General features: G+C 42.3%; 1 protein-coding gene across 1 annotated transcript; it reads left to right on the top strand.

The window, feature by feature from the left end:
* Window positions 1-3,351: 3,351 nt before the first annotated feature.
* Window positions 3,352-15,969, top strand: LOC149314515 (ARL14 effector protein-like). Its single transcript, XM_089521311.1, has 4 exons — window positions 3,352-3,458; window positions 9,444-9,939; window positions 11,750-11,880; window positions 14,550-15,969. The coding sequence occupies exons 2-4, from the start codon at window positions 9,517-9,519 to the stop codon at window positions 14,776-14,778; spliced, it is 783 nt and encodes a 260-aa protein (XP_089377437.1). The 5' UTR covers window positions 3,352-3,458; window positions 9,444-9,516; the 3' UTR covers window positions 14,779-15,969.
* Window positions 15,970-24,552: the final 8,583 nt, after the last annotated feature.

Genomic DNA, 24,552 nt, shown 5'->3' with positions numbered 1-24,552 from the left:
AGATTATTTTAGTGTAGAAAAGTTCTTTGTATTAGTTGTGGGAGGAGCTGTAGGATTCCCCTGCATTATTTCCAGGTTTGATTTGCCCTTTCCCAGCATGCTCTGTTGTAGCTGGAAGCCTTAGTTGGGAGTAGTCTTTGCTGTGAGCAGGCAGAGAGCTGTCTTTTTGGTGGCAAACAGGCCCAGACAGCCGGAAAGGGCATTTCTTACACGTTAGCCATTTCAGTTACCAGGACTCAGCCAAATTAGTTACCAACAACAAGTGAATAAAGAATTCAGGAGCTGAAAGACCCTGCACCAGCTCCATTGAGTGAGGAGAGCAAACTAACATCAGACCCAGAAAGATGACATCCGGAAGATTGCTGAAACTGTAAAGTACCTTTTGTTTAGAGCTGGGGAGGAGAAAACTCTTTATTTTGTCCTTTAAATTAAATTTCCCCCCTTTTGAACTTTACATTCAGCTTCAGAGCCTTTTTTGGGTAGAAGAGTTTGATCTCCAGGGTACCGGCGTTGCACACCCAAACCTGCCACCACCTTTAGTTGGGTGTGTCTTCACAATGTGTAACAATTTCATATGACGTCGCACAAAACCCACCATTAATGTGGTCACAAAGAAGCATTAATGTGCATCTTTTTATTTTCAGGATTTCAGCAGCAATGTATTTCTGATATCACTTTATTTGCGCAATTGCATGTGATGATCATTAGCGCAATTGCTTGCCATTTCTGCTTCATTTGCGGGATGTTTTTAATGCACTTTAATCTCTCCTTAATGCCAAAATCAGCCCCAGTGTGATAAACTTCTATCTTAGACTGTTGGTGTTCCTTTCTCCTATTTTCACTTCTCCGTCTTCAAGCCTGCTTTCCTTATATTCTGTTTGTCCATGTTCTGTTCTGACAGTCTTGTCCTCAGTACAGATTCCTCATCAGGACTATTAGATGTCTTGGCACTCCCATGTCTTTAAGGGCGTTCTGCAGCTTTTCATTTTCAATGCAAAGGCTTTGCTATAGTCTATAAAGCACATGCTGATTTTCCTTTGGAATTTCCCTGGAGGACATTCACGAAAAATGCAGGCCATGACCAAAATAAAAACACTGCATATAAATACTGTACTGATATAAAAACACTGATATAAATATAAATTCATGCTTCTTGGCCATGCTCAAAATGGAACACATTTGGGAATTCCTCCTGGACAGGAGGCTGAAATGGAGGACCTGTCCTGGAAAAGGAAGACATCTGGTCATCCTAGTTTCTCCATAATTCTGTCTCTCCCATTACACTAGTTCATACCAGATGAGAGAGGCTTTGGTCCAAAACACACTGCAGAAATACTCCAGTTTGAGACTGCTTTAACTGCCCTGGTTCAGTGCTAGCAAATCCTGGGAACTGTAGTTTATAGTAGAATCAGAGATAGATAGAGCTCTCTGATAGAGAAGGCTAAATGTCTCACAAAACTGCAGTTCCCAGAATTCCCTAGCCTTGAGCCAGAGCAGTTAAAGCGGTCTCAAACTGGATTATTTCTGCAGTGTGCTTAGGATTTGTCAGGGAAAATAAGATCAACTGCATATTACATTTGCACATGAGTACTTAAGGATGTCTGGGTAGACTTTATGGAGGAGAAGTAGCTTGGTGTTATGTTTTTGAGCGCTGGACAAAGGGTCTATCTGCATTGTAGAAATAATGCAGTTTGACATTACTTTTAGTGCCACAGCTCCATCCAATGGAATCCTGGGATTTGTAGTTTTCCCAAGTGTTGAACCTTCTCTGCCAGAAGTGGGTCGGTGCCTCACAAAACTACAAATCCCAGGATTTTGTAGAAAGGCGCCGTGGCAGTTAAAAGTGGTATCAAACTGCGTTATTTCTACAGTCTAGATGCACCCTGGGAGACCAGCCTTCAAATCCTCTCTTGTGAAATTCAGCTAAAACAAAATCTATCTAAACATTTGTTTACAAATGTTAAAAACAAAACGAGGACATGAGCTCTGCCTCCATTGGGACAATATAGTGACCCTCAGCAAAGCCAGCTTTGCGGCAAAAGAGTCCTTGTCCCCCTGTTCTTTTTCATTGGGATTTTCACATTACAGTGAGCCCTTGTTATCTGAGGAGGGTTTGGTTTCAGGATCCCCCAGTGGATACCAAAATCCATGGATGCTAAAGTCCCATTAAATACGACGGCATAGCAAAATGGTGTCCCTTATATGGCAAAATCAAAGTTTGCTATTTGTAATTTAATTTTTTTTTTAATATTTTCAAGCCGTGGATGCTTGAATCCGTGGATAAAAAAATCAGTGGATAAGAAGGGCTAAGTGGAATTTAATTAAATTGATTAATTAGTAAGGCAGAATGGTGTAGTGGTTTGAACACTGGACTACGATACTGGAGACCAGGGTTCAAAATCCCAGCTCAGCTATGGAACCCCACTGGCCTGACCTTGGACAACTCACATTCTCTCAGCCTCAGAGGATGGCAATGGCAGCCCCGCTCTGAAGAAACGTGACATAAGGTTCACCATAAGTTACAACAACAACATTAAGAATGGATCATTCTGTCACAGGTCTTGCCAGGCTGAAAACCAGAGTGCGGCCCTGGACATTCAACGGTGGGGCAAGGTGACCAGAGGTCCTCCTTTTCCAGGACATATCCTCCATTTCAGCCTTCTGTCCTGGAGGAGTTTCAAAATGTCCTCCATTTTGAGCATGGCAAAGAAACATGCATTTTCATTTATACAAGTGGTTTTTGTCATGGTCCCTAAACTTAAAAACACCAGGTCTGGAACTCTTCTATTTGGCCATGCCCTCCCCTTTTTTTTTCCTTGAATGTCCTCCATTTTACAGTGTCTTGTCTTTCTTTTTGGTGAGGACATTTGCTAGACTACCACACTACCCTCTTATATAGCGCTGCTATCCCACTTTAACTTCTCTCTGGCTGCTTGCTGTTGCATTCTGGGATTTGCAGTTTAAGGAGGGGGCATTTAGCATCCTCAGCCAGAGAGCTCTCAGGCCTCAGTGAACTACAAACCCCAGAATGCAACGGGAGACATCCAGAGCAGCACTTAAAGTGCTATAAGAAGGTGGTATACAACCACTTTTAACTGCCCTGGCTGTTGCATTCGGGGCTTTGTAGTCCAGCGAGGCCTAAGAGCTCTCTGGCTGAGGATTCTAAATGCCCCCTGACTGGACTACAAAGCCCACAATGCAACGGGAGGAGGCAGCCAAAGCAGTTAAAGCGGAATGGCAGTGTAGTGGTGCAGGAATCTCTGAAAAGTAGGCCAGCTCAGCTGAGGAACCGGAAGTGCCTTCGGAAAGCGCTTCTCCTGGCCGCCATCTTCTCCTCCTCCTCCTCCTCCGCCCCCCCTTCGGCGGCGGAAGGGCGTCTGTCTGTCAAGATGGCGGCCGTGGGCGAGGTGGGGCCGGGGCTGGGTTCCGGACTTGGCCGAAGGAAAGCCTATGGCAAGGTAAGGGCCGGCGGGGGAGACTTTGGGCAGCGCAGAAGCCACGCGCCTTAAAGAAGAAAGAGGCGTCATCGAGAAAGGAGAAGGAAGGAGAAGAAGAGGGAGGAGGCTTTGTAAGCTTAGGGACATAACTCCTGTTGGTTTTCTGCCTTCGAGTCCTTAATGGCTGTATCCGCACTGGAGAAATAACCCGGTTTGGAACCGCTTTAAGCATCCTGGCTCAAGGCTATGGAGTTCTGGGAGTCCGCTCTGGGCCCCACAACAAACTCCAACTCCCAGAATCCCATAGCTTTGAGCCAGACAACAAGCTAAAGCGGTGCCAAACCGGGTTATTTCTCCAGTGTGGATGCGGCCTCTGACTAAGGGAGACCCGTTTGGTTTCCTTGACATAAAATCCCAACAATACCTTGGATATAGCCCACATTTCCCTCTCTCCCCTCCTTTAAAATAGCAGTTGAACAAGTAATAGTTAAAACGCTCCGTAAACAGATCGCAGTTAAAACCTCACGAATTTTATATTAGCAGCAACATCAGCCCAGTCTGGGCGGAGGCTAAATGGGGATAAAGTAGACAGGCTCCATTTTTATGTTTCTGACCTGATGTTTTTGGGTTGCTTTTTTTAAAATTTAAGACCATAATTGTTGTTGTGAGCCTTAAAGTCGTTTCTGACTTATGGCGCCCCTACCCTGGGGTTTTCTTGGCAAGATTTGTTAAGTAGGGATTTGCCTCTGCCTCTCTCTGAGGCTGAGAGAGTGTGACTTGCCCAAGGTCACCCAATGGGTTTCCATGGCTGGGCCAGGATTCAAACCCAGGTCTCTCCAGAGTCGTAGTCCAACCCACGACCTCACATTGGCTCTTAGGACCATCATATTAACCATGAAAAATGCAGGCATCCCTGCTTTTGTAAGGAATGCTAGGAGGGGAGAGAGGGTCAGGGGCCCTTGTATTTCCCATGCTGGCATAGGAAGGGGGTCCATGTTTGGCATTGCTTTTCCCTAAAAGCACAAGGCCCCTGGTTTTGTCGTTCTCCCAACGATGGTGTGAAGTCTGAGAAAGAGCCCTAAATGACCCAGCACATAACACCACTTTCTGTGCAAAGGGGTCTTTGTAAGCACTTCTGAAAGTAACGGAAAGAAAGAAGTAGGTGGCATGGGGCCTTTGTAGATTTGAGCCTACTTGCTACAAGATCCCTTTGCAAACTGATTTTCCAGACTGACAGTAGCAATGGCAAGTATGTTTCTATACTGCTTATCAGTGAACTAGTATTCCCTAAGTGGATTACATTGTGTACGCCAGTTGCCCCCAGCAAGCTGGGTATTCGTTTTATGGACCTACGAAAGGATGGAAGGCTGAGTGGACCTTGGAGACCTTCTCTAGGATCGAACTCACAACCTTGTGGCTCACAGTCCAGGCATTTAACCACTGCCCCACCAGCGCTCCCTAACATGGCAATGTCTTTGAATTCTACCATTTTATAACAACATTTAACTGGTAGGCAACCTTTGACACTCCAGGCCTTACTGATACAACAGACTGTGGGTGAGCATTACACAGTTCTGTGTCAAGCTGAGTAAACTACCCCGCTGCAGTCTAGTTTAATCACTTTGCCACTCCATTTGCGTGGGACTAACTTATGGTGACCCCATGAATTTCATAGGGTTTTCTTAAACTAAGGAATACTCAGGTCCAGTCTGATCTTGGAAGCTAAGCAGAGTCAACCCTGGCTAGCACTTAGATGGGGGAATGCCAATTAATACCAGGTATTGTAGGCTGTATTTCACAGGAAACAACTGGCAAAGCTACCTCTGAGGAATTCCTTGCCTAAGAAAACCCTGCGAAATGTATGGGGTTGCCATAAGTCAGCGGGCGACCTGAAGGCACACACCCACACTAGCAAACACAGAAGTTCTAAGTAGAAATGTGGTAGATTGAGGTTTACAAATATGTTTGCCAGTCATGTGTACTATTCAGGGAACAGCAGTTGGTTGCAATGCTTTCTGTGTGTACAGTTGATGGGAAAACCTGTTTTTTGTGTTAACTCTATCAGACACTGACTATGAAGATGAAACCAACCAAATCTTGAGGATCTTTTGTCCCTTCCTATTATATTTTAATTGTTATTAAAAAGCTGGTGCTGAATCAGAACTATTGCTATTCCAGTAAGACCTCCACATTCGCTGGGATTAGGGACACAGGACCCCTGTGAAAGTGGGAAATCTGCAAATTAAAAAACAAACAAACACTATTTTTGTCCCTCTAGGAATCTCTAGGCTCCTCAGTGCAACTCTGTGGTAAATATCTGGCAGAGGTTGACCATAGAATCACAATGGAGGACGTATAAATGCCTAGGGTTTTTTCTAGGGGTTTCTAGGTCCTCCAGCATGACTCTGTGGTCACCTTCTGAGAATCCTAGAGAGAACATGCTAATCAGATCTGCAAAAGTCAAAGCTGCAAATGTGGAGGTCCGACTGTATTAATTTAATCAGGCAATTTAGAAGGATAGGCTCCTTTTGACAATATAGAAACAAATTGTACACTGTCAAATGTTTTAGGTTTATATCTTTGTATGTGCAGTCAGGTGCTTTCTTCAGTTTCTTTTACTTTGCAAAGCATTTTTCAGATGCCCAACTAAATCCTGCTTTGCTTTAATATTTGTCTGTTACATGCTCTACTTGCTGTTTTTTGAGTCAAAATTTTATGAGTGGAAACATAAAATGTTATAATAAGGCCAAAGTTACAGCTGGTAATGATTGGGAGCTCCCACACACACACATACTTTTTGTTTTCGTGTGTGTGTGTGTGTGTGTGTGTGTTCATATGTTTTCATATGAATGGTTGGCTCGGAGAAATTGGTGGCTTTGTCTGTTCTGCTAAATACAATTTTGCCCCTTCAAAGGTGCTGTTAGGAATTGACAGGGTATCCACAAATTATAGTTGGTAACTGGGTGTTGTTGGTTTTTTACTTTGTTGTCATGTGCCTTCTTGTCATGTGCCTTCATAAGATTTTCTTGGCAGGATTTGTCCAGAGGAGCTTTGCCTTTGTCTTCCTCTGAGGCTGAGAGAATGTGCCTTGCCCAAGGTCACCCAGTGGGTTTCCATTTGAACCCTGGTCTCCAGAGTCATGATTTCCCCAATCCTTCCTTGCCCTCTTATTCCTTCTTCCCAGAAATGAACCCCAGTGGTCCACCTTACGTTCTGTGCTTCAGCTAGTCTCAACCATTGCTTGACTGATTTGAGTCTCACTAGTCCTGTTCAGGCTTGTATCTGAACAGTGGGTAATGACACCCTGGGAGGGGGCTGTGGATACCGAGCAGTCATCTATCCCTAGCCATCGCAAAATAACCAGGTCTAAAGGTGGCTTCAGTGCATGGTTACTTGAGTGCAAGTTCATTCACTTGAATCCCTTCCTACCTTTCCCTGCAGTCTAGTCGGCTTGTTGATTGGTTTCATCCCCAATATTTTTGTCCAATGTGATTTCTAGCCTCCAGTCCCCTATGTGATGGAGTTTTCTATTCAGCAATAATACCTGGTCAAATCTGTGATGCACCTGACTTCCCATTGCTTTAGATTCTCCGCTCCCCTTAACTCAGAGGTGCCCTCCACTTTCTGAGCAACTACCATTCCTATCATGCCTCACCACCAGCCAAGCTGACTCATGAGGGCTTGGTTGTAACTCCTCCCCTTATGAACCACCACCTCTCTAACACCAATTGCCATACACATTCTTAATGAATATTTCATGGAGCATCAGCAGTTTATCTTATGTGTTACACATGTACATGAAATTAATGTGGCATCATTGACATTTCCTATTCTTACTAAATTTGCCCACTATCATATTTAACTTGAAAAACTTTTCATCACGGTTGAGTAAAACTGAAGCTTCAATGCTGCAACCTTCACTGTTGTAAATATATTACCAGTGATGTCAGTTTCAATGTTCCTGTCTTTTTAAGGTGGGTCTTGGAATAGATACATCTTTGTACAGCTGTTTTCTGTTCCAGGTGGATTTAGATTATCAATAGCTCTGCAGCTCTTGATACTAGGAAGGTCTTGGTCAAAATGACTAAACAGTTGAACTGGCTATCTTCTGCTTGTCTTGATCCCATCTATTAGAATTTGTCATAACTTTTTAAATTGGGCTGAGCAACAAAAGTGAAACCATTATTTTTCCAAAATGCTGTCAGCAGTTCATGAGAGGGCTGGAATCCGCACTGTTCTTTGTGACTGAACAGAGAAAGAAAAATACAATTTCACATGAGAAATAGGACAATGAATTAAAACATTCCTAGTCAAAATCCTTCAAAGGGACAAGAACAAAATGGCTGAAATGGACTCTGGTTATGAATTTAAGGGAAATCCTACTGTAGCCATGAGCCCCTTGAATTAAAAACAGTTATTAAGAGGCATTCAGTGCAGTTCAGGAAGCTGTAGCTCAAAGAGAAATTTGATACAGACCTTAAGCATGTTCTACAGAAGCACCAGCATGCACACACTCTTCTTTGGGTCCTGACTTCGGAAGATATTTTAAACACATGCATCGTTGTCATCGTGCTAGTTTTTTTTCAAGAGTAAACTGCAGTCAATTATTGTTCTGGCTAAAGCTTTGATTGACCTTTTAAAAATCAACATATATCCGTGAATACAATTCTAATTTGTGGAAAACAAATGCTGCAAGGTATCTAATTTTGCTTATGGCTTGTTGCAAATGGCTGGCTTCATCGACACCTGCTGGATAACAATGTTCTGTGGACTGCTTTTAAGAACTGCTAATTCAAATGTGCTTAAGGCTTCTTCCCTCTGCCCTGTTTGTGATGCAAAATGGAAATGTCTGAGAATTCATCTCTAATGTTCAAAATAGTCTGTTGCATGTTCCCTGCTGCCAGACACACCTGTTGGACTGTAAACATGATGAGAGACAGAATTTAGAATGTTTTCCCTTGGATATCTGTTGGTTTCCTTTTCAGATTAATGTAACACTCTCATGTTTTGAACATGACATTATTAGGATTTTCAGTCTTCTGTGTAAGTACAAGACTAATCTTATGACAGTAGATTTGTTTTGGACCTGGTTACAGCTTCACATTCTAAGTTTAAACAAATAAAGCTGGTTTCAGGAAATCCCTAGATAGATACCAAGAACCATGTTGTCACAAATATCCATTATTGTTTTAGCAATTTTGCCAGTAAGCATTCTCAGACATTCAAGAAGGTTGATGGTTTGTGCCATTATAACCACTAAAACAACTGACAGTTAAGTTCATCATATTCATTTCTTGAGGTTACTGCAAAATTCTGCCACCCAAGGGCTTTCCTTTTCCTTTGTGAAAACCTGTAAAAGACAATTTCTATTCCATTTAAGAAGTTTCATACTTGGATTTTAATAGAATCCATTCTATTAGTGACATCTGGATGTACGTTGGTCTGGTACATTGATTTATATGTTCTGTTAAGACAGTGCCAGAATTAAAGCCAAAGTTGCCTGTAAATCACAGGTAGACAACTTTGGCAGGCCCGGGGTCAATTTTCTTTTCCCTCAAATCCTCAAGTGCACTGCCCAAAATGCCAAAACACATACACAGCACCCCGAAATCTCCTTTTCATTTTTGAAAAAGGCATTTTAAAATGTTGAACAGTACAGGATGGCCCTTTTGTTATTTCAAAGGTGAATTGCCACTCCTGAAGGCTTGTAGAAAAAGCAGTTCTTCCTTTAAAAAATAAAACCTGAAAAGGAAACATGAAATAGAAAAAATAAAGCCACGATGATCTCTGGGGTGGCTCTTTTCCCATCATGAAAAAAGACAAAAAGTTGACAGCAAAAAATAAATAAATAAATCATTGTATTCTTCAGCTGAATCCATGGGGGAAAAAATCAATGTAGAGAACATGTTTCTTAAAACTTAAATGTGAGGGTTAATTTTTGTTTAGAATCTAGTTGAAAAGAAAGGTACGCAGCATGAATCTCACTTCCTTCACTGCTTTCTGCAGGATAATCCTCATAACATCTGCTAAAGACGACAAAGACAAAACATAGACAAATAAATTTTACTGGTCAAGTAAAATGGATCCATGTTCAGTTGGAAATCAGCTGCAAGCTAGCAGTGATTGCCATAAAACATTCTTTACCTGTCAAACTGGCTTCAAGACTAAGCAAGAATTTTCATCAAGTGATCTATTACTCCTTCAGCTTAGAACTGGGATAACCTTTACAGAGACCCACACAATCTGTTTCCATCATGCTAAAGTTTACCTTGATAGATATGAAGACTTGCAAAAGTCATGTTGTGATCCTTTTAATACACACAAAAAAATTACAAGGAAAAACTTGCATGCAATTGACATAGATGATGCTACTTTTCTAAGTGCCAAGTTTGGACGGCAGTTTATACCTGGCTGGAAGCTTTGTCCTAAATGTACACAGATAATAAATGGAAATACAGAGGTTGATTCTGAAGACCGCCAGCACAGAAGACTTGATTCTGACGTATGTATATGGGACCTTTTTTCACCTATCTGAGTAATGGACTAAAGCAGCAAACCTGTGCATGCTTACTTGTGAGTAAGCTCATTTGATAAATCTGATGCTTACTTTTGAGTAAATGTGCCTAGGGATTGGTCTGCATAAAAAGGCAGAGCATCACAAAGGCATTATGTTGAAAGAAAAACTTTCTTAAGTAGTAATAACATACGTGTGTGTTTATCACTTTAAGCCAAAGGGTAACATGAAGAATGTGTATCTGTAAAACAGCCATCATAGTTGCAAATGAACTTTTCATATAACCTCAGAAGATCTCAAAGGCAGTAACTGTCAATGGAGTGTTAAAGTATTTAGTAGCAAACCTCTTGTGATAAGTTATGTATCGCTGAATCAGCCTTAAGCAAGATACAGTTAATATGGAAGAAAGGCAAGGACTCGAGAGTAGGGAAACTGATCATGTTCAGGCAGTTGTATCTCAGTTTAATAATCCATGATATGAACAAACTGCTTTCCTATGCATGCTCTCCCTTTACTTGAGCTTGCAAACAAGCCAGGAAGTCTTTATTTAACTGAAGTTTACTATTGTCAAAACAAGAAAACTGGTTAATGGCTTTAGAACAAACCTGAATTTTGCTTTGGTTTAATATCCTGGTTTGTTGAAGTAGTGTTAGCTGCATTTTCCTTGTTAAGGCAAAATGGAAAACTACAGCATACTGAAGATTTCCATGAATGTTTGCCAGCTCAGGTGAATGCGTTATAGGATCAACCAACCTTCCACTGGGGGCAGAAGCAATTTAACTCATAGCACAGCAGACATGGTGAAACTTTGCCTTGCTTTGTGAAAACAGTGAAGCCTAGTATTCACATTTTTAGAAGAATAACAGTTTTAAGAGAGTAAAATGGGCTATAATACTCCACACTACAGTTGCATGAACACATTTTTTTAAAATGTCCCTGTGTGAAATACTCCCTGCAAGTATAGAGACCATCAGAAAGAGTTCTAGCTCAGATCCACCTCAGTGTCCTTTTAGTTGCAGGGCATATTTCAGAAAGGAGAGCATTTAGAAACATTATCTACCACTTATAGTTTGAAGTGACTCAGTCATCACTTGTACAGGATTTGATAGGGGAGGGCAACTCTTACAAGCACCATGATGGAAGACTTACATCCTTGAATTGGAGGTTATTCTCCAGCTTTGCAGTATTCGGTTTTCACAGACTAAATTTAATGAAAACATACTAAAGCTAAATTTGAAGGAAAGGAACTAAAGGGAACTGAAGAGGTATTGCATTTTACTTAGTAGTTCACAATTTAATTTTATCATTAACTTGGAGCACTTAGGATATAATAAACCCAAATTCATCAGTTCCATTTTAAAAAAAAACTACTGGGGAGATTCCTTATGAATGCTACTCATTTAGACACCTTATGAACAACTTAGAATCATGAATTACTGATATCATGTACAGAAAAATACGAGGCATGTACATGAAAGAGAGAGTGTTAATTAGCTAGTTGCATCTTTGTACAGCATATGTAGGAACTGTTTAGTCACATTTTTATAGAGTGCAACAGTAGTCTACCTTGATCAAGAGGGTTTCATGACAGATACGCAGTTAATGTAGAGCATGTATTTTGACCACATGATTCATGTGCTCACCATCTGAAAGGATCCTGTCTACTAAGAGTTATAACAACATGGCCTGAGCTTTGTCCTTTCCTTTTAACTGTCATATCACAACTTGATTAACAATGGTTTAAATTATTAGTATTATTATTTCTGGTTCAAATGTTTTTGCATCTGTATTTGTTCAGGGGCGTACAGCTAAAGCCTTGAAATCCTTACAGTTTGCTAATCCAGGACGACATACCGGATTTGCTCCAGAAACAAACAAAAGGGAAAAGAGAAGACTGCAAACAAAAAGCACATCCGTTAATTCGGATAGGTATGGTGGATTTTTTTTTCATTGATTACATTTTTCCTAGCTTTTACAGTGCCCTTGCATCCCAAAGTGGCCCACGTGGACCCCCAGGGGTCCATGGGAGACTCGACGGGGGTCTAATCTTCACATTTTTTGACGAGTTTTGGGAATATGGTAGAAATGTAGCAGCAGGGGGTCCACCGAAACCAGTAAAATTTTGAAAGTGGTCTACGAGAAAAAAAAGTTTGGGAATCTCTGACGGTTATTCCAAATATGCTTGAAGAGTCAGAATCTTTTTTTCATTCAAGTGCATGGAAATAGTGTAGTAAAAACAAAATAGTATTGTATAGCCATGTACACCTTAAAAACATATATTTTCTGTATAATAAGTCTTTCAGAACATATGCATCTCCACAGAAGAATTACAATATACCCAGTACAACATTTCTTCCTTAAAATGGGACTGAATAAATGAGTTTTGCAATTGTTTCATTTAACAATGGGATTGTTGACAGACCTGAATAGCTACCAAAAATGTTTTCCCTTACAGTCACTGGCACTTGAGTAGTTTGCTTGAGTAGATGTAATAAGAGGTTTCAGAATTGCTATTTATACAGTGTGCCTGCGTCATATGCAGGCGCAGTATACACAGCTTTCAGCTTATGCTGAAAGCCGCGTGACAGAAGAGGAAACGATGCTGCACTGCACCACATGCACAAGCTCCAATGCTTTGAATGAGGCTCGAGCATATGCAGAATTTGCCTTATGAGGGAGGGTCCGAAATGGATCCCCACGTAAAGCAAGGGTGCACAGTAGTCAGCCTTCCGCATTCGTTTTTTACTATTCGCAACTTTTTAGCTGTTGATTAAGAAAATTGAGCTCTTCAGCCTCCTCCTCCTCACTCTCCCTCCTAGCCAGTCAAAAGCAACATTTTACACTCCCTCACTTTGCCATACTTTGCATCCTCCCCATTTCCAAAGTCTTTCTCTTTGAATGTTTGCAGCCACTACCAGGGAGGATCCACAAAGGGAAGGTACAGTGTTGCTTTTGTCTGGCCAGGAGGGAGGAGGAGGATGTTGAATCCCCCTGATAGTGGCTGCAAACATTGAATTCAAAGAGAATAACTTTGGAAATGAGGAGGATGCAAAGTGGGGAAGGTACAATGTTACTTACATATTTTCAGTTTTTTTCCACTTTTGAGAGAATTATTCACCTCTAACAACTGCAAATGTGAAAAGATGACTATAGGCCCCATACAGACAGGCCAAAATATAGCTGCTTCGGGCCACTTTGAAGGTATGCTGTTTAAATTAGGCATGCGTCCTAAGAGTCCGGAAGCCATGTCAAAGCCACAATCCAGTCCTAAGGACTGGAGCACAACTTTAGCGCAGCTTCCTGACTCTTAGGACACATGCATCATTGAAACAGCATACCTCCAAAGTGACCCGAAGCAGCTTTATTTTGGCCTGTCTGTATGGGGCCTATAACCAAAGCATACTTAACATCACAAAAAGCTTTCAGACCATTGGCCCAATTAGCCACATTATTGTTTACAACTGAGGTGAGCAAGCTAAAGCTCTCTATAAATGGTTTTAGATTTGAACTCCCTGTCAACCCTTCGTCGAAAAGCCGGTGATTAGGGATGATAGGAGTTGCAATCCAAGATTAACCAGAAGTCCACAAGTTTCCCACTACTGGTTATGGCTCTTCAGGATTTCAGGCAATACTTGGGGAAGGCAGGTGTGGAACTGGGAAGGCATGTGACCTATTATTGAGCTTCTAATAGCTTCTTTCAAGTAATGTTAGCATCAACCAGAAGAGGTGCTTTTTAACTGCTCTTGTTCCTCATTTATTTTTTCCATTCAGAGTGTGTTATCAAGGTTATAAACAATACTTGTATTTCTCTTTTTCCTATAAAATGTAGAAAACGCTTTGACAATTAACAAGCCATATTACATTGCTTTAAGTTGCTGGGTCTCAAACCACAATCTATAAAGATATCTGTTTTGTTGCTTTTTCAGATTGGATCTAGCCAAACAAAGGAATTTAATAATACTAAGTAATCAATTATTTATTTCATGGTCTTTACAGATTAACTAAATTCTAAATGTGTTTAGGATTGCAGCCAGATGATCTGTATTTCCATTTTCGCTTGAAAATTTAACAGGAACAGAGGGACCTTTGATTTGAAAACTCTATTCCAAACAAGAGATTATTTGTTTGTTTGTTTTTATTTTGTTTTATTTATATCTCACCTGATACTTGCACTGGGTCCATGGGGAGGAGGAAATGTATGCTTCATGATGCAACGAAAAATATGGGTTTAAGTATTTGGTATATGTAGTATATTGCTCTGTATAATGAAACACAATGTAGATTTCCTATACTACAGCAGCTATGTGAAAGTTGTCAAGAAAATCAGATGTATTAAGTGGTGAGAGTCCATGATTTTAGTGCAAAAATAGCTTATATTGCAGTAACTTCTGTGTAGTCTCACATCTTGGAGATGTTTATCAGGAGCATCTGCATGGTTAACTGGAGGGGTGGAATTATCCCTTACTGCTTTTGACATAGAAGAATTAACCAAAGTAAATTCACATTTCAGGAGCTTTAGAATGAATTATAAATGAAATGATATAAAGAGTCAAATTAAGTCAGCTTGCTCCTAATTGTATTTTCTTCTTCTTCTCCAGGCAGGTAATACCTGCAAAGAGCAAAGTATATGATGGCCAAGGATTTCTCCTTTATAGTGGGATAGACCTCTGTGATTGTCTTGATGAAGATTGCCTAGGATGCTTTTATGCTTGTCCCAAGTGTGGCTCCAGCAAGTGTGGACCTGAATGCCGCTGTGATCGCAAGTGGTTATATGAGCAAATTGAGATCGAAGGAGGAGAGGTTATACGGAATAAACAAGTGGGATAGCCTACCAATTTGATCATGGAACAATATTCCAGAGCATTTTGCTTGTAAAAATAAACAGAATATGTTCAGAATTCCAGTTAGTGGTTGATATGTTATATCAAAGCTATGGGTCAGAGTTAACTGCACTTTGTTGTCATCCATACAGAAATAAAGGTAAAAGTTTACTAATGGACAAGTGGGTTGATAAAAATAGTATTAGCCATTTTGGACCCTCTGATCTGTAGAGAAGATAATTTTCTCCCCATACATCTTCCCTTTTCCTTCATAGGAAAAATCTGGGGTCACCACATTAAAAAATGTGATCGCTACTGTATTTACTTTAGCAGCCACAAACAGTATTACAGTTGGTAGACAGATACTTTGATAACGCTGGTGGATAGAAGATAAGAATATCAAACTGAAACTTGAGAAGATAACAGTCTTTTTTTTCCAGAAGAAATAAAATAATTGGCCTCTTGTGACAAATGTGTGTGTAAATTAATCTGAAAGGAAATTAAGCCTGTCTTGTTCTTTCAGCAGTATTTCATTGTTTGCTGTGACTGCCTCAGGGAGAAGGTAGAACTACCAAAGATTTAAACCACCAGCATTTCTGTTATGAATGCATTGTTTGAGGACTTTATAGTTGAATCTCTAAACAAACAAACAGATGTCTGGGTTTAAATGCTTGTCTCTGCTTTTACTAAATATTTACTTAAATGTAAAGTCACACTTCTAAGTTGTCTGTAATAACTGATACTTTTCACAAGGACAAATAATATACATCTACAGAGTTTTTCAGTAGTGTTTAAGTTGCATATTGCTCCCTGTTTCTTCAGCAACATGTAGATTTTCTTTTGAATGGGTAAAGTTGTATTTTGTCATTAGTAATAAAGTATTCAACAAACTAAAGGTTAGTATGTTTTGGTAATCTACTCCAGGTCCAAGGTTACTAGAAGGGATTGTATTCCTGTACATATTCCTGAGTGTAAGTTCCACAATGCTGCCCATTCAAAAAATGACAAGTTCAAGATCATGCCGAAGAACTTAATCCACTGATGCTAAAACTTTATTGTTTCTACTAGACATCTTTGGAAAGAGGCAACTTTTAATAAAATCCAAGACTTTTTTAATGAACCTCTTTGCAAGAATAATAAGGCTTGATATATTTTATGTCATTTATCTGATATAAATAAATTTATTTGAGTCAGAGAATGTAATTTGTCCCCTTTTTGATCTGGCTGAACTTTAACTTGATGCATGGTTTTTTTTCTCCTGATCCTGATCAATCATTTTTCCTGCTTATGATGGGGTTAGAAGGAAAGCAGTAGAAATAGCTATAATACAACAACAACAACAACAACAATAATTTATACCCCACTCTTCAGCCAAGACTATCAGAGTGGCTTACAATAATTTTATATGGCAATTCAGTTACTGAGACTTTTGTTGAATTACTGGGTGAAGAATTTAATTACTTCCTTGATGATAGAAAACGATAAAAAGTGGTAACTAAGGGTTCTGTCCAGATTTTTGCAGGCAGGCTTCTGCTTCCCCTCTGTGTCCTCCCCAAAGCTGCTCTGAAGGATTTCTTAGCTGCAGAATATACTAGGATGGGGTGCTGTTGGAATAGAAGGAGCAAGAATTGATTCTGTTGTGGCTGGACATAGGTAAATACAGTCCTATGGCTGCTGAGCTTTGCAGTGAACTCTGTTCCATACCTCAGGGCTAACTTCTGAGTAAGGACACAAGATTCTCTTAACCCATGGGATAGGGATATGAAAAGTCTAATTTAGCATGATATATTATGTGGTTAACTAGGTTTCTAGGCAACTGGACTGAATAATATTAAAAATGAGAATGAACAGTAACCACTATACCCCTGGTAAGTTAGAAGCTTCTGTTTCAGTTTATGAACTTACTTTACATGGGCTGCTGTTCCTGCAAATATGGTTGTCACAGAGCTACTACTACTAGTCTCCTCCTTTTCCTGAACAGTAACCCATCAAAAAGACACCATATATTGATGTTCTACTTAACAAGTACAATGTTCTTAGTGCCAGAATTACTAGGTTTCCCCCCTTTTTACAAGGGGATATTTTGCACAAGGGAACGTGAGCATAACTTTCACATTTGACCATGAAAATTAGTCTATTTTTATTATATGGCTTCACACACTGGGATGGACTATTGATGTTAAGGCCAAGAGAGACTGCCGGGATAGAATGAGGAGGGGAAACTGAAGAAATAGGTTAAATTATACCCCTTTAAAACAAAAAAACTGATGAGAATTTTTCCACAACGTCCATATTAGTTCTCCTAAATTCTTTTGAACATGTAAGTCATGCTTGTGAACAGAGAAACAATTGCCTTATTTTTTGTAGTTTTTTGTGGGTTTTTCTGGCTATGTGGCCATGTTCTAGAAGAGTTTCTTCCTGACATTTCACCAGCATCTGTGGCTGGCATCTTCAGAGAATTGCCTTATTATCAATTGGACACCAAGAACAAATAATCTCTTGGTACCAGGGTGGAAAAGGAGCCTTCTGCTGATGACAGGTAAATCTAGGGAGACTTGTTGAACACTCATAAGGGACAGATGGCTGTTTTGGTCACCTTATTTGGCCAGACAGTGCATATACTTTTAAGAGATTATATTAACTTGAATGTTTTGGGAGGAAATAAATACATGAACATCACTAGGCAAGCACCATTTCGGCTGAAATCTTAAAAATAAGTGCAATAAGAGACAAGGAAGTTCAAGGTTTGCATGTGTAACATAAATTGTTATTTATTATTACATCTAGGAGTATTGAGTCATTGGGCTCTTCTATTTCCTTGTATACAGCTGGAACAAAGCTTCTCATACACAATACTGACCATCTACAATTCAACTTCTTATAATGACCAAAAATCGTTCTATCAAATTTATTATGCCAACCTAGCATGCCAGTGCAAGTAGATAAATAGATATCACTTTGGTGGGAAGGTAAAAAGCATTCTGTGCAGTCATGATGGCCACATGATCACAGTGTAGTTGGCTTCCAGAGAGATTTCTGGTTTGATCTCCTCCAGGACCCATTTGTTTGACTTCTTGGCTGTCCATGCTTTTCTTGGCTCTTCTCCAGTACCACATCTCAGATGAATTAATTCTCTTTCTATCTGCTTTCCAGCTCTCACATCCATACATGGTAATAGGGATTACAATGGCTTGTATGATTCTAACTTTTATGCTCAGTTGTATGTCTTTACATTTTAGGATATTTTCTAGTTCTCTCATAGCTGCCCTTCCCATTCTTAGTCTTATGATTTCTTGACTGCAGCCACCACTGTGATCAATATTTGATCCCAGTTATGAAAATTATTTTAGTATTTCTATATCCTTACTGTCTAGGTTGAATCTGTGTAAATTTTCTGTGGTCATTATTTTTGTTTTCTTTATGTTCAACAATAAGCCTGCCTTTGCACTTTCTTCCTTGATCTTACTTAGTAGTTGTTCCAAGTCTGTGATGTTTTCGTCTAGTACTGTGGTGTCATCTGCATACAGTCGGTCCTCCTTATACGTGGATTTGCCATGCGCGAATTTGAGCATACGCGCATGGCAAATCCGGAAGTTGTCCCCAATGGTGGCGTGCGTGCACACGCACCGCCATTTGGGACAACCTCCTTCCCTCCCCTCTCCCCCCCCAACTCTTTCCTTCCCTCCCTCCCTCCCTCCCTCCTTACTTACCTTTTCGTCGCCGGTGCCATGTCGCTGCTGCTGCCGCCGCCACCTCAACCAGAGCCGGGGGGGAAGGCCACGTGGGGGTTTTGGAGGCCAAGAAGCCTCCAGCCTGCCACCTGACCCTTCTGCAGTGGCGGCGGCGGCAGCGGAGCACCAGCGCCAGAGGCCTCTTCGGCCCCCACGCCGCCGCCGCTGCCGCCAGCACCTCTGTGCAAGGGCCGGGTGGTGGGCTGGACGCCTCTTGGCCTCCAGTTCGCCACTTGGCCCCTGCATCGAGGTGCAGGCGCCGGCGGCGGAGAGGGGGCCGAAGAGGCCCCAGGCGCTCAGCCTCCTCCTCCTCTCCGCGCTGCCGCCACCGCTGCCAGGAGAAAGGCCGGGTGCTGCTCCTGGAGGCCTCCAGGAGCAGCACCTGGCCTTTCTCCTGGCAGCGGTGGCGGTGGCGCGGAGAGGAGGAGGAGGAGGAGGCCAAGCGCCTGGGGCCTCTTCGGCCCCCTCTCTGCCGCCGGCACCTGCACCTCAATGCAGGGGCCAAGTGGCGAACTGGAGGCCAAGAGGCCTCCAGCCCACCACCCGGCCCTTGCACTGAGGTGCTGGCGGCGGCGGAGTGGGGGCCGAAGAGGCCTCTGGCGCTGGTGCTCTGCTGCCGCCACCGCAGAAGGGCCGGGTGGCAGGCTGGAGGCTTCTTGGCCTCCAAAACCCCAACCCGGCCTTCCCCCCAGCTCTGGCTGAGGTGGCGGCGGCGGCAGCAGCGACACGGCACTGGCGACGAAAAGGTAAGTAAGGAGGGAGGGAGGGAGGGAGTTGGGGGGGAGAGGGGAGGGAGGGAAGTTGTCCCCAATGGCGGCGTGTGTGCACACGCACCGCCATTGGAGACAACGGGACTTGAGCATACGCGGATTTTGGTATACGCGGGGGGGTCCGGAACGGATCCCCCGCGTATACCAAGGACGCACTTTAGATTGGACGTATTTTAGGTTGTTGATATTCCTTCCTCCTATTTTCACTCCTCCTCTTTCTGTGTCCAGTCCTGCTTTTCGTATAATATGTTCTTCATTCAAGTTGAACAGATGATATGTTCTGCTACTGCTTTTCCCTGGGACACAGAATGGTAATGCTGTCCAGCAGTGCAAACTTTGAAGGGCACTCAGGATGGGAGATAATCCATAACAACAATGAAGTGCTTCTGCCATTAGGAAAATCAACAGAAACCAGAAATGGAGGGGTGGACTTGTCTGTGACTGCACCTGAAAGGAAGCCAGACCCTTCAGATGACTCTGCAGCCACTCACATGAAAAACATCACCACAAAGGTGTTTGAACAGAAGCAGGTTCCAGTTCTTGAGACATGGGTTCAAACCAGTAGTGATGGTGTGGATGAGACTGGAAGGACCAGAGTTATAATCCCCAGAAGGACTCAGACGGTAAGGCGGCCACCTGATAGGTTGTTCAGGAAGCCAAAGTCTGTGCAGTGGTTGGAGAGGAGCCTGAAAGCTATCAGGAGATGTTAACTTACCCTAAAGAAGAGCAGGAGAGATGGAATGAGGCGATGGACACCGAGTTTGTGTCACTGGTTAACAGGAATGAGGTAGTTAATAGGCCAACAGATCAGAAAGTGGTTAGATGTAGGTGGGTCTACAAGAAAAAGGAGATGCCTGATGGTACCTGAAAAGATAAGGCCAGGCTGGTGGCAAAAGAGTACTCACAGCAAAGATTCCAAAGCTTTGACAAAATTTTCTCACCTACAGCAAAACCAGAAAGTCGTAAAATGCTTCTTGCATTGGCAGCTAGGAAAGTGTTAGTGGTGAAGCACTTTGATTTTGAGATTGCCTACTTGAATTCACTGGTAGAGGAGACTATATATGGAGCAAGCCCAAGGCTATGACTAACAGGGAGAACTAGGTATACAGACTGAAAAAGGCACTGTATGGTCTTAAAAGTGCCAGATGTTGGAACAAGTGCATTCATGAAAAATTGGTGAACCTCAGCTATAAGCAAAGTATAGTTGATGCTTGTGTTTACACAAAGCATGACATCACTTTGGTAATATATGTGGATGACTTGTGTGTAGCAGCAAAGTGTGAAAATGATATAAAGAAAGTGCAGGAGGAGTTAGCACAGAAGTTTGTACTAAAGGATCTGGGAAATTTGGAAGGTTACTTGGGCATAGAGGTTGACAGAACCCAGGATGGGAAGTTTTTGCAATGTCAAAGAAAGAAGATAGATAAGCTGGTAGAAAAACTGTAGTTTGGAAAGTGCTAAGGTGGTACACAGTCCAATGACTCCTGGATATGACAGTGGTGAATCAAGTAAAATGTTTGAACACACTGAGTTGTACCATTCCATCCTAGGAAGCTTGTTCATCGCTAAAAAAACCAAGGCCAGGCATATCCTATGTTGTAGGAGTACTGAGTAGAAAAATTTCCAAGCCCAATATAGAGGATTGGACCACAATGAAACATATAGTGAAATACTTGAAGGGAAGGAGAGACAGGCAGCTGGTGATACATGGGAACATATAACAGCTAGAATGTTTTGTTGACAATTCTTTTACTTCAGAAGTGACAGATATTCAGTGACAGGATCAATTATTAGGTATGCTGACAGTCCGGTAGTATGGAGGTCAAAGAAGTAGAACTATGTTGATTTGAGCACCATGGAGGCTGGAATTCACAGCGTTATCTGAGATAGCTAATGAAATTCAGTGGGTAAGGCAGTTGCTGGTGGAACTAAATAAAATAAAAATAAATAAATAAACTTTATTTGTATACCGCCCTTCGAAACATCAGGGCGGTTCACAGCAAATATTCAATACAATTTTAAAACAACATCATCAACAACATCATTAAAAACCATAATTACAATAAAAGAATCTGTGCCAGATCACAGATGGCTCACAGATGGCTAGCAGGGGGACTAACTGAAGGGAACTAACGGAGGGGACTGACAAAAAAGGGGAGAAAGGGCTCTCAAGGCAAGACTTAGGGGTAAGCCTGCCTGAAGAGAAGCGTCTTTAGCTCCTTTTTAAATTGGGCCAGGGAGGTTGCTGAACGGAGCTCAATAGGCAGCGCATTCCAGAGGATGGGGGCCGAGGTCGAAAAGGCCCTTCTGGTGGTGTTAACCAATCTAGCCTCTGGAACTGTTAGCAACTGCTGCCTGCTGGATCTGAGTGTGCGGGGCGGATTGTACGGAGAGAGGCGGTCCTTCAAGTACTCTGGGCCCAAGCCATTAGGGCTTTATAGGTCATAACCAACACCTTGTATTGCGCCCGGAAGCGAATAGGCAGCCAATGTAGGTCTTTTAAGACCGGTGTTATATGACTGGTCCTAGATGTATTAGTGACCAGTCTTGCTGCCATATTCTGCACTAATTGCAGCTTCCGGGTATGGTACAAGGGTTGCCCCATGTAGAGCGCATTGCAGAAATCCAACCGAGAGGTTACCAGAGCGTGTACCACTGTTTCTAGGTCCCCCCGGCTCAGGTAGGGGCGCAGCTGGCGTATCAGCCGAAGCTGATAACAGGTGCTCCTGACCGTCGCATCCACCTGAGATGTAAGGTGGAGCGACGAGTCAAGGAGCACCCCCAGACTGCGTACAGAGTCCTTCACGGGGAGCGTGATCCCGTTCAGGACAGGTGGAACCACCGCCATCCCTGGAGACTTCCGTTTTCTCTGGATTCAAGCTGAGCCTGTTTTCCCTCATCCAGCCCATTACCAACTCCAGACAGGCCACGAGAGGAGAGATGCCATCCCCGGTCACTGCATCAGTCGGAGACATAGAGAAAATTATTTGGGTGTCATCAGCGTACTGATAACCCCGCGCCCCATGTCTCCGGATGATCTCTCCCAGCGGTTTCATGTAAATGTTAAAAAGCATGGGAGAGAACTGCAACACACCAACAGTTATACACAAGGATTCACAGGTATGTATAGCAATGGCAAAAGCTGAGAACCTGAAGTGTAAGGCCAAGTATATAGGTTTCAGGTACCAGAAGGTGTGTGAGATGGTGCAGAACAGGGTTCCGAGTCTGCAGTACATTAGCTTGGAAGACAATGTGACAGACATGCTCACAGAGGCACTTCTGATGGAGAGACATGAGAAAATGTCCAGCAGGATGGGTCTGAACCTAGGCGGTCACAAATAAAACACTTCACACAGTGGTCATATTGTAAAACATCTGGACATTTGGGAGGGGAATGGCAGGATGGCAGCATCCAGGGAAAATGTCCCAGATATAACAATATGGGACAAAGGTGAGAGGTTACTCTGGTTCAAGCAGAAGCCTTGATGAGCCAGTATTTGAAGACTGCTGTGTCATAGGAAGCTGATGACACACAGGCAGGACATGAAGGTGGCAAAATTGCAAAGTCATGCTATATCAGAGTTTAGAGCTATGGTCCTGGAGTTGGTGCAGTCTTTTATATCTCCTTTTTTGTGAGATGTTGGTTACACTGGTGTTGATTCTTTTAGTGTGGATTGAAGCAACTCGATTGGAATATCATCTGTTCCTGGTGATTTATTTTTCCCATTTCTCTAATTGCAGCTTCCACCTCTGTTTTTAGAATTTGGAGTATTTATATTTATTTATTTAGGTATTTATATAGGTATTTATATCCCGCCCTTCAGCCCTAATGGCTCTCAGGGTGGCTTACATTTATTATTTTTTAACCAGACAGTTCCCTGCCCGCAGGCTTACAATCTAAAAGACACAACACAAAAGAAGAAGGGAATGGTGAGGGGGGGAGGGGATCAGGTCCAGCATTCTTCTCTCCCTGAGGCCTGACCAAGGCAGATGGACTAGAGAGAGGGCTCTTCTGAGTACAGCTTCATTTTACTCTTTGATCCATATGTCCTTCATTTTGTTATCTCTTTTATATAGCTCTTCTGTGTACTGCATCCAGCATCTTTTTATTCCTTCCTGATCTTGAATTATCTTGTTTTTAGATACCATTTGTGTGCCTACTTAGAAGGTCCACGATAGTACCCAATGAGAGTTCATCTTGCCCTCAACCACCAGTAGGTCTCTAGAGGTGGATCAAAGGATTGCATAGTACATCTCAGTGAGTACATAGTACAAGGTTTTTGGTTTTCGTGAGGGGAAAAAGGAGCCTGCACATCAATGCTCTGGAACTGTTAGCCATAGAAAAAGCTTTTCTCTCCTTCAAATCCCACAAGTAGTGACCGACAACACCACAGTCACATATTAAGTGAACAAGAAAGGAGGTACCCAATTTCACACCCTCTTTCACCTCACAATTCGGTTCTAGGACTGATGCATATAGGCAGGCATCTTGGTCTTCACTGTTTATTTTCGCAGACGGATAAGTTCTTATGGATGCTCTCAGCCAAGCATTGAATTTAAACCATAAGTGGAAACTCCATCCTAATGTGCTGAAGCCTATTTTCTGTTGTTGGGGTGTTCCCAAACTAGACCTTTTTGTTTATGCTCAAAATGCCTCATGCACAGAGACCTGCTCCAGGACATATCAGGAGAGGTGATGAGGAGATAGATTCCTGCTGAACTGAAGGTCTCTGAATGTGTTCCCTCCATTCCTTCTTGTAACCAGACTCACTGCCCAGCTCCACAGAGACCAAGCAAACTGCAGCTTGATTGCCCCAATGCCTTGGTTTGCTCATCTTCTTCATCTGTTCCAACAAACATGTGTTCGGTTTCCACACAAACCGGATCTCCTCACCCTCTACAACAGCCATGTCAGACACCCTGACTTCGACACTCTGCACCTGTCACATGGAGAATTCTGCCCTAGTTACCTTACCACAGGCAATCAGGGGGCTTATTGAGATCGCCCAATAAGGCTGTTTGTTACCCCAAAGATCACCCCTCCATGCATGGTCCCTCTGTTTGATATAAACTAAATATTAAAGGAACTGACAAAAGGCTCAGAGCACCGAGAGTCCCCCTAGTACAAGGGAAACCAATTTGACCATGTAAGGAGATCTTGTAGGCTCGGCAGGGGAGTACTTAGCATGAAGCCCAGAGGAATCTGCCAATGATCAGTATCTGTGTAAGTCCCTCATCAATGAAAACAATGGTGTGTGTGATATCTATGTTTGAAACTAA

This window comes from Sceloporus occidentalis, unplaced genomic scaffold (assembly GCF_023333645.1).
Source record: "Sceloporus occidentalis isolate IW3139 unplaced genomic scaffold, rSceOcc1.0.p SCAF_4, whole genome shotgun sequence".
Classification (NCBI taxonomy): Eukaryota; Metazoa; Chordata; class Lepidosauria; order Squamata; family Phrynosomatidae; genus Sceloporus; species Sceloporus occidentalis.
The sequence above is the reverse complement of the archived record's forward strand: the minus strand, read 5'-3'. Positions and strand labels throughout refer to the sequence as shown.

What these genes read in the sequence shown, in the direction of transcription:
- LOC149314515 (XM_089521311.1), top strand. Translation starts at nt 9,517, where the DNA reads ATGGATCCATGTTCAGTTGGAAATCAGCTGCAAGCTAGCAGTGATTGC. An exon ending in ACAGAAGACTTGATTCTGAC is followed by an intron (nt 9,940 to 11,749) that starts GTATGTATATGG and finishes GTATTTGTTCAG; the next exon opens with GGGCGTACAGCTAAAGCCTT. An exon ending in ACATCCGTTAATTCGGATAG is followed by an intron (nt 11,881 to 14,549) that starts GTATGGTGGATT and finishes CTTCTTCTCCAG; the next exon opens with GCAGGTAATACCTGCAAAGA.